The sequence below is a fragment of the Anopheles maculipalpis genome, chromosome 3RL, assembly GCF_943734695.1.
Source record: "Anopheles maculipalpis chromosome 3RL, idAnoMacuDA_375_x, whole genome shotgun sequence".
Lineage (NCBI taxonomy): Eukaryota > Metazoa > Arthropoda > Insecta > Diptera > Culicidae > Anopheles > Anopheles maculipalpis.
This window is the reverse complement of record NC_064872.1, coordinates 91,848,322-91,859,126: the sequence shown is the minus strand read 5'-3', so window position 1 is coordinate 91,859,126 and position 10,805 is coordinate 91,848,322. Positions and strand designations below refer to the sequence as shown.

General features: G+C 42.7%; 1 protein-coding gene across 1 annotated transcript; it reads right to left on the bottom strand.

Moving 5' to 3' along the window:
* Window positions 1-1,003: 1,003 nt before the first annotated feature.
* Window positions 1,004-9,238, bottom strand: LOC126561214 (uncharacterized). The gene is made up of 6 exons (XM_050217162.1): window positions 9,230-9,238; window positions 7,815-8,065; window positions 6,160-7,747; window positions 4,213-6,091; window positions 2,987-4,138; window positions 1,004-1,347 (listed from the first exon to the last, which is right to left on the bottom strand). The coding sequence occupies exons 1-6, from the start codon at window positions 9,236-9,238 to the stop codon at window positions 1,004-1,006; spliced, it is 5,223 nt and encodes a 1,740-aa protein (XP_050073119.1).
* Between the last annotated feature and the right edge of the window lie 1,567 nt (window positions 9,239-10,805).

Here is a 10,805-nt window from a genome sequence, read left to right as displayed (position 1 = left end):
AAGCTAATGCTTCATAGGAGATGGATGTAAGGGAAGACTCAAAACATAGTGTATCAAACAGTGAGCATATTAAATATAGCCAGATTTGTTGAAATGTCTATCAATCACAAACCAAGCAAAACAAAAAGCAGAAAAATGTAACGAAAAGTTACTAAAGCGTATCTATTACTAGAAATGTAAATGTATCTCTCAGCCACGTTGAGACATGTTACGAAACATTAAAAATAATAAAATCTACATAGTCATACTGTACTGCATCTAAAATGGCGCTATTGTTATCGCTATTGTCACTTGGTGTAAGTAAAATCATACTAAATACAGTCATGCACTACATTCGAAATTGTACTAGCAACATTACTATTATTGGACTTTTTACTTACTCCGTTTTATCTGTAACTCAAAAGTTACGCACACAAACAAAATTCTAATGCAAAGAACTTTAGAATAGTTTTTCCTCTTATTTACAACAAGTGTAGTGCGCACCACAATTTTAATAACATTTCTTTGGGTATTTGGTTTTGTTTTTTACATTTCTTCTTATCCATCCATCCATCATCCTTGTGTTGTAACAACGGTATATAAATTGTATCTTTCTCTAATATCATATATAATAGTACGTATGCCGCGACGATTAAAAGATAGAGACAAAACAGCTTTCTATTAGGTATTGGCACGGGTGTGTGTGGTGTTTTTTTTTTTTTTTTTTTTACTGACACAACACAGCACGACGATGCCAGCAAATTGTGCTAATTAATCTACACAGACCATGTGATAGGCATAACTGTTGTTTGGTTTGAAGTTGTTTTCGTCTCATCTGAATTGCGTTTTTCTTTTTCCATACTAAAGTCCTACTGCTAACGCGCTACTGTGTGATGCGATTGTGCGTAGATGAAAGAATTCAGATAATAACACTTACTGTAAATGAGTGTACACACTCCCATTTTCGATAGAAAAGGCCATATTTGAATGTTTGTCTGGAATTGCTCCTCATAACAAGCATTCGTTAGCGATCATCGCCTACCTCCTCCTCGAAACTATCATGCTCGTAATCGCTATCATTCGTATGATCGTTCTCATCCTTCTTCGTTATCCCATGGTTCATCAGCTCGAGCGAAGCACAACCACCTGTTAAACTTTCACTATTGCTCGTGTCACCATCATCACCAGGATGATGATGGTTTTGCTGTTGCAGGCTGTTAGTTTCCTGTAAGCTTTGCTTCCCCACCGTCTCATCATAATTGCATTTCGTTCGATTCGTGGTGTCTGGCACTTCCTCCTCAATTGCGGGTAAAGAATCACTCACACCTAGCTCGTGATGTCCGGGCGGTTGCTGCACTTGTGTCTGATCTAATTTGACAACAATTGAAATAATCTGCTTTTCTTAACCATTCTTTGTAAATAAGGTCTGATAGCGCTTTCGCCATTTGCGAATAGCGAACAGTACAAATTCGGAATCGTACCAGCCGTTCCGGATAAAAAAGAAAATTAAAAGGTAACAATAGAAATGCAACAATTTGTCGCAAATACAAATAGAATAAAATACAAATTTAAGATAGAAGAAATTTTTCACAAAATGAAACAAAATACACATAAAAATTGGAAATCAACTACTAACACAAAGTAACATTATACTGAACATTAGGAGACAAACGTAATTGTAGGCAGTGTTGCCATTTTTTCCTGCCGTTTTTAAAGGAAACATACTCAAGAAATACACCAGATTTCCACAACTAATAAGTTTATCTGTTCCTAGACTAACTTTTCCATTTTCTAACTTCTTTTTCATTTTTTATCTGGTCTTCTCTAAAAGCTTCTGTTGACCATAAGACATAATGTAACTCCAAAAAGATTCCACATGCGATTTCGAGGATAAATTAAGTTCAACGAAAGGTCTATCAAGCTATAATTAAAGTATTTAACTTTTGTGGAACCTGTGTTTCCCCTTCCATTGAATTAGGAAATACTGCAATAAAACATTGAATAGGATATACGTAGAAAAGACCATTTAAAACAGCTCTATTTGATGAACGATCTGATTCAGTTCATTCAAAAATTGCTGGAGAAGGTTCAAACAATTTTGTTCGATGTTTCCAAATATCTTTTCAGCCTTAGATTTTTTTTCAAGTGTGTGACTTGTGGATGAACAAATAATACTTCATAGTTTTTTTTTTAATAAATGCTTTAAAAGGTTCCAGATCAAACATATACATATGATATAGAAAGTACTATATGGCAACCCTGGTTGATAAGAGAACGATGATCGATGATTTGACTCTGAGAGTGAAGCAATTTAGAATATGTTCCTACTTTTTTATCAACCGTTGTTGCAAAACGACGCCCTGTTGTTTCCTATGACACTACCAACCAGAAGGTGCATAAAGTAGCGGTATATGTTAAGATAGTTAAAGCATCTGGATTGCATACATTATTGCACAATGGCCAATAATGGCAGCAATAAGTTAAATATTTCAGCTAATTCATCACTTGCCCTACTTGAATGAAGCATTGGTTTCACCTTTGTTTTCAATCTGGACGAATACCTTGTAGACTGCAACACATCGCAGTAACGAATGGCCCCCTGCGTTCTATGCCCCTTTTTTCGTCGAGTAAACAAATGACTTTTAGTGTATAAAATTGTTCAACAACACACCATCGTTGAAAAAAGCTAATATCCACACAACCCCACGTTTTGTAGCAAAAATAAAAATCATCAAAAACGTCGTACACGGTCGTGTGTTTTAGGGCGCAAGAATGCATGCAAATAATGTTGTGTTGCTTATGGTAAAAAAAAAGATCACAGATTCACCAGGACTCGCTAGAAGACTGCAGATACACGAGTATACTAAGTAGAGTAGTGCTTGTGTTAGTTCAGCGTGCGATTTTAACGTTTACCAGTTCTTTAGTTCCACCAGCAAGGTAACGCTTTTCCCTTCCCTGTCCCTGGTGGAATTTTAGATTAATTATTCAGACTATTTTTTCCCCACACGCCATCGAGCCTGTCCAACGGACTCGCTGGCGGCGTTCATATCTTGCAGGGTGGCCGCCGCGGATGGAGGTGCGAGAGTGCGAGACAGATCCGTAACAGCACAGCCATGAAAGGGAAGCATCACCGATAGATCGGGACCAGTCACATTGCCCGCATCAGTTACACTGTCCATGCTTACAACGTCATATATCGAGCTAAACGTTGCAAAGTTGCCATCGAATATGTTATTCTCCGATTTGGATGAAGTCAGCGAACTACAAGGACTGGTCGAAGAAGACGAGGCGGCATAGTGACGTGTGTCCAGTAGTAGCAAATTCGACGCATCGTCATAAGTACTCTTCTTCGGCAACGGAGACTTGGCATTGATTTGAGATTGCGAGACCTCCTGCGAGCAACAGTTTGTTGGCGTGTCGGCCGCACTACTACTAGTGCTATCATCCGGACAGCGAAAATTCAAATGGTGTTCGTCAAAGCTGCAGCAACTGCTCATGGTAGTGACACTGCTGCAGCAACTATCTCCACTATTCAGCACCGAGTATGGCATTATGGTGCACATCAACACGGAAGAAGTTGGCAATGCAAGTGATGGTGTAGTGGAACAACTCGAATCGCACTGTCGGAACTTGTTCGACTGTCGAAAATTGTCCTCGATATTATTTCCCTGGAGGGACAACATTGAGGGGGTGTTTGGGATTACCGACGAGGAAGGAACAACATTAGCTGCTGTATCAACAGAAACAACACGCTTAAGATTACAATCAAACAGACTAGGCTTATACACATCATCGGTAACACATACAAGGGGACTGGTACTGGCACTGGTGACGGGGACAGATTGTGGGATCGTTCTTTCACTTTTACCGCCAGTACAACCCATCGGAGAAATATTTTCTAAGGAAGTCCCACCACCACCACCACCACCACCACCACAGCAAGGAACAACGACAGGAACTGGCTGTTCGTGGTACGCGAAGCAAGGATTTGAATTACCTGTACTAACAACGACGGCAACTGACGAGGAATCGTTTTTGCTGCTGTGACTAGTGCATGTAGATGACGATTTCGTGTCACTAGTTTCTTGCAGAGAGAGATTTTGAATTCCTTTGCCCAGTACAATACTGGCAGTATTTGTGTCCCGTATACTGTACACTTCTGAAAAGGAAAGAACAAACAAAAACCAATAAAAATGTGAACTCATAATTTTAGATTTGCAATCAGCACCGTACCGTAAGATCGTTCTGGCGTTCGCTCATCATCGTGCGACAAAGGACAAACATCATCATCCTGCAACTCTTCCGGATCAACGAAAGAATCATCAATATGGGCATGGGGCTCGTCATCCTCGTCGTCACCTTCCTCCTCTTCGTCGTCTACCAGCGACAAACTGTGCGGCGATGTGGAGAGCCCGGTTTGACTAGAGTAAATCTGTCCGTTGTAGTACTTCTCCGGGTTCACTTCGTACGGTTCGCAGGGAACAATTTGTGCAAAGTTAAACGTGCTCGGATTGATGTCCTGGGTCAACCATTCGGTAAGAATTAATTGTTTCATCGTTATTCTCGTTTTGGGATTTTTGTCCAGTAACGCCAATAACACATACTCCAACTCGGGACTAATCTCTTGCGGTATTATTAATTCCGACTTGAGCGTTTCCTCGATGTCTAGGAACGGGTTTTCGAAAAACATCAGCACGTACAGCGTCACACCTAGTGACCACATTTCTAGCTCCGGACCGGCATACTTGTTTCCGGCCAGTACTTCCGGGCTGCAGTACTCCGTTGTGCCGTAGAACGTGGAAAACAGCTTACCTTCCTGCATGAATGTGGCCGATCCGAAATCAATTAGCTTCACGTGAAAATGTTGATCGATTATGATATTTTCGTCCTTGATATCACGATGCAGAATGTTTAGCGAATGGAGATAGTCGACCGCATTCGCAATCTGGCGGAAAATGTGACAACCAAGCTTTTCCGTAAGCGCCGGCCGTCGATCGATAAACTCGAACAGATCCATTCCCGAGCCGTGCACTTCCATGACGAGCTGGAAGAATTTTTCGTTTTCAAACACATCGAACACGGTCACGATGTTGGGATGCTTCACGTGGGTCAGCAGATATATCTCCATCGGGATTTCCTTCTTATCCTCCGTAGCGATCATAAAGTTGGAGCACAATTTCTCCTTCAGTATGAACTTCGATATTACCAACAGGCGGTCCGTGTTGCGGTAGCTTAGCTTCACGTACCCGTACGCACCTTTGCCGATTTGCTTTATCGTTGTGTAGTGTTTATTGTACTCTCCAAACACCTGCTCTTCTTCGCACTGCGACACAAGCGACACAGAGTTCGGTCGGCTCTGGCTGGCGTTTACTGGCGCATTCGCCGCATTCATACTTTTCCCCTGCTGACCCAGAGAGTTGTCGATCGTGCTGGTAATACTGTTAAAAGTAAGCGTTACGTTCGCCTCTTCTAGATTGTTGTACGAAGATTCTGGATCTCGGCTTATCCAGATACAATAGACCTTACGTCCGCAGGGCAGCATCTGGCTAGCGATGGTGTAGATAATATCGATCACATTTCCATCGTAATGAATCGCTTCTCCTCTATACTTTCCGTCTACGTAAGACATTCGTTTGGCGGATATTCCCATCTGTCGGATGATGTCGTTAATACCGCCCGCCGAATGACGTTTGTGCTGATCCGGCGTAGAGGTTACCAGTGAACCTTGTCCCTTTACGTGTTCGTACGGTTTTATGAAGCGTGGTGTAACCATAACCGGTGGTGCGCTGGCTGGTGTGCTGTCCTTCAGCAGTGCCACGTTTATGTCCTCCGAAGTGTACAGTGGGCTTTTCGTTTCGTTGATAGACACATTCTTGGGGTGTAATAAATTCATACACAATGAGTTTTCGTTGACTGGCGTGAGCAAATCACTCTCCGATAGGTTAACATAATCTTCCGACGCTAAGACACTACTATTCTTATTCGCTGACTCTTCGCCACCAGCTGGTCCTGCTGCTGCTACTGCTGCTGCTGATGCATTGCTTGCTACTGTTATGTTTTCCGTTGCGGTTCCTACTGTTGCTGCTGTTGGCGCTAATGAAGAAGTGCACGGCTGAAACAAAAGTCAATCGATCGGTTAATCAATCGTACGAATCAACGATTCATACGTTTTAGGCTTACCTTTAAGGCATGGGAATTTTGTGCGTTTGATACGTTTGCATAATTAGGATTGTTTTCGCTATTGTCCTCTACATATACCATCTTATCTGACACCATAAGAACTATGTTGTGCTGCTTTACTGGTTGCACATCGGTGACATGTTCGCTACCATTTGCAACTACTTGTTCTGCATCCGTATGGTCTTCTGCCGTTGATCCACCGGGGATCGTACTCGTAACAGCTACCATACTGAATGACGATCGTTTCCCGGTTTGTGAAGCATTCGTAAAATCCAGACACACCTTACGTGGTTCCTTTACCGGACTGAGACTATCACAGTGGGATGATTTTAAGTCATGCAATGCACTCGATTGCAGAAAATCTCCCTTGCTGTTCTCTAGCTCCACGTGATCCGTTTCCGTTTCCGATTCGTCGTTATCGAGCGACGACAGTGTTGCGTTTCGACTCCTTGTCAAACAATCGCTCTCCTGACCAAAGTTAGGTATCAGCTTGGTTATGTGCTCTCCGATCGTCCTGCTTTGCGGAATACCAAACATAAGCATGGAAAAGTGATGATTGCATGATTCTATAATGGAATTTTCATCGATCACCAGCAACCCGGACAGATTGGTGTACACCCAGATCGTAACCATGTAAAGCAGTGCGCCAGGATTTGATAGTCCACTGTCCGTAGTGTCGGTACCGGTTTCGTGGTGAGAAATTATCAAACACAGTGGGAAAGAAACGCCGTCCTGTGTTTTACCGGTCGCTTTCTGCTTTCTGATATGCTTCGCGATAAGACTGGTGTCTGGATCGGGTAGTTGGATGGCAGGTATTAGAAGCGCCACATCCATTCCAACAAATTTATCGATCGAATCCAGTTGGAAAAGCATCAGGGCCTCGTTATCGCCCGATAAAATGTATCCACTCTGGTCGATCACCACCTGGGCTATTCGTCGTTCGACCGGTTCTGCCACGGCTAGACATCTCTGTCCCTCGATGTCGATCTGTCGAACCCACAGCGAGACGGCTACATTTTTGTCGTACTTTGTGCACAGCTCGACCACTTTTCCGCTCAGAATTATCACCGTCCCATCTTCACTGTTCAACTGACCCTCCGCCAACGCCGACACGTGCATTTTACTTTTGTTCAGCAGTAGGCTGGTAAACTCCATTTCACACAGCTCCTTCGAGCTGTATCCTAGCAACTCGCAGGCATTTCGATTTACGATCAGAATTCGGGACGTTTTCGAGTCAATGGTAAAGACCGCCTTATTTGGATTGATGTCACTTTTCGTAAGCCGGCCTATTGACTCCGAGGTGGATGCAATGTACGAATTGTTGTACGGCGACGATACACCATGCGGATAGCAGCCTCCCTTCGAACGGAAGGCGGTAAAGCGGACACCATTGGAGCCGTCCACACGCACCCGATCCATGTTCGCCATCGAGTACCAGCTCAGCCGTGCAGGGGAATTGATTTTACTTACGAACGACGCTCTGCTGAGTTGTCCACCGTACCGTAAGCAGCTTCTTCCTACGCGCGGAAAACTTTGATTTGCTTCAAAAGAGTTGCAAAAATCACTCGGCCCAACTATGGAGATTTGTCTGCAAAATATATCAACCTTCTTTAGTACAGGGAGAAAACTCTAATCTGGAGCCTTCTACAACACACCTTAGTTCACTTAGCGGTGTGAATGCATTGTACGGTTTGAGTTTAGGAGATTTAGGTCTCGTAAATCCATCACCTGGACGGCACCGACGGAATGCAGTACGCTTCTTGCTAGTAGTACAGCAGTTTGTGTTCAAGAGCAGCTCACTTCTTCTGCTGCATCGTGTTGATTCTATGCGCACATCTCTCCCGCTGTCCTCCGTATGAATACTGCAACTGAATTGTTTAAGGAAAAATGTGCCCACTGTATCGTTCTACATTTTTGCTCAAATGAATTATCTCTAGCGAATATGCCCCGATCGCCGCAAAGTTTTCCAAAAGAGAAACAACATCAATCCGAGAAACAATGACAGTTGATGTGAAATCGAAAATCGATAGGTCTCAACAACATAACACCATTGCGCATGTACGGTGCAGCGGATGCACTTTGTCGTACACCAAACGGATAACGGATATGTATGTTCTGGCGAATGTGTTTACTTTGACTCACCTATCCATTGCACGAGAGGTGTCACCTTATGATCAGAGTAAAGGAAAAGTGAACAATCTTCCGAAACCACTCGTTTTGCACGAATGGAGCACTGTTTACACACACGTACGTACACACACTTTTTGTTTGTCTCTTGCTTGCGAACGAATTAACACGAATCGCTGCAAATCTCCAATGTACATTTAAAGCTGCGAACGAGAACACATAATAGCACGAATGATTAACATTGAAAGAAATGGAATTATCGCATAAAAATTTAATAATTCACACACGATTGCGTACAAACAACTTTTACCGCCAAATTCAGTTATTTCGATAAACAATTTACAAACGCTCTTGTCAACCGCTGGCTAGCTGTCATCGCAAGCTGTCATCGCAAGCTGTCTATGCTATTGTTTATCTGCATCACGCACAGCCATTTTCCAAATTGAAAGGACGCTAAAAATCTTCTTCAATAAAAACCCGAAAATACAATAAAGTAAGGCTGACAATAAAGTAAGGTCTCCAACGCTGCAACTTCGCCGGATCACGCGCTAGGCGAAATCTGCCAACACCGCCGTGTTCCTTGGTTCCCCTACTACCACTTTGCTGCTGGGTGAGGCTTCCCCAACCGCTCAGTCTTGGCTGAGCAGCCGTCAACTATGGAGGTACCCCTCGCATCAGCGTCCAAGTGCGAATTGCGTTCTGTAATACGTTTTTTGAGTGCGAAAAAGGTGACACCTATTGAAATCCATCGTCAACTAGTTGAAGTTTATGGGGAAAAGTGTATGGAGTTAAAAAACGTGCGTAAGTGGAGCCGCGAGTTCAATTCCGGGCGCACTAATGTTCACGACGAGGAGTGAAATTTCACCACGACAACGCGAGCCCGCACACAGCCAACGTTACCCTTGACCTGGTCAAGAAATTTGGCTGGGACATCATCGATCACCCTCCCCATAGTCCCGACGTGGCCCCAAGGTACTACCACATGTTCCCCGCCCTGAAAAAAACATCTCGGAGGGAAGAAGTTTGAAAGTGACACGGAGGTTCAGAAAGAGGTCAACACCTGGCTGCGCGAGGCGGACGGAGAGTGGTATTCTGCCGGCATAGACAAGTTCATCATGCGGATGCGCAAGGTGTTGGAAAAAAATGGCGATTATGTAGAAAAGTAGCCAAGACCTTGGCCTTTCCAACGGTGTATCGCTTTTTGTAAATAAATGTCATTTTCTATGAAAAAAAAAATTGGAGACCTTACTTTATTGTCAGCCCTCGTACAAGTGAAATATAAACCAAATACGACCGGACAAAGACTAAACCGACAGAACTAGGACGGACTTATCACGAACAACTAAAAAAAATTTCAAGGTAAGGACTATAGTTAAAAAAAAGAGCCAAAAAACCCACTAGAGAAAGACGCCTTAAGAATGGGGGTCGACGACGACCCTGGGGGAGGTAGGATCTTCGAATCCTACTACAACATTTTATATGAAGAAAGAGGGATAAACAACAAAAAACGGAAAAAAACAAGGCTACACCTAGGAGAAACACAAGACCCAGAAGAAGTATATTTGATAGTCGAATGCACAACTGCAGGAAAAACTTTAGCCACATACAACCCATTCCTCTTCGCAAAAGCGACCGAACTAGCAATCGGAAACAGGCCACTCCAAACCAACTTTCTACGAGACGGCAGAATCCTCATAAAAGTAAAAAATAGCAATGAAGCGAAAAAACTGGAAAGATTAAACCTCAGACACGGTGACAACAAAACAAATGTTAAAATCTATGAGCACGAAGCGCTAAACTCTACTAAAGGTATAGTAAGATGCGAGGTACCTTTCAGAACAAGAGATTTTGGAGGGATTAAAACAACAAAAAGTAACCGAGGTTGTAGTAATGAAAAGCAAAAATATGCAGAGCGAGTAGACGAACACCAGAACGGCAATAATAACATTCAAAAGTACAAGGCTGCCAAGATCGCTAGAAATAGGCTTCTACAACGAACACGTGGAACAATGTATTCCGATGCCAATGCGCTGCATGAACTGCATGCGTTACGGGCATACAAAAAAAAGATGCAACCGGAAAAAAGTGTGTGCTAAGTGTGGAGACGCATATCATGAAGAATGCAACAAAAAACTTAAGTGTAATGAATGTGGGGAGCCACATTAAACACTAGATAAAGAATGCCCAGTATTCAAGGACGAATATGAAATTTAAAAAAACTCAGACAGGAAACAGAGTAACCATGAAATAGGCAAGAAGAATAAGAAGGGAAACCGCCCCTACAGTACCAAGAATATATACAAACAGACAATATGCCAGTATCGTGAAAGGAACACCAAACAATAACAACGTCAAATCAACAGAAAAAAGAACAAACCCAAGTAACAAATCCAAACAGACAGAAAATAATGAAAGCCTAACAGAAATGTACCTAACACAAGAAAAAAGAATGAACACAGAAAATAGAAAAACAAATACAGAAAAACCATAAAAACAAGAATACTACAACACAGGAAAAA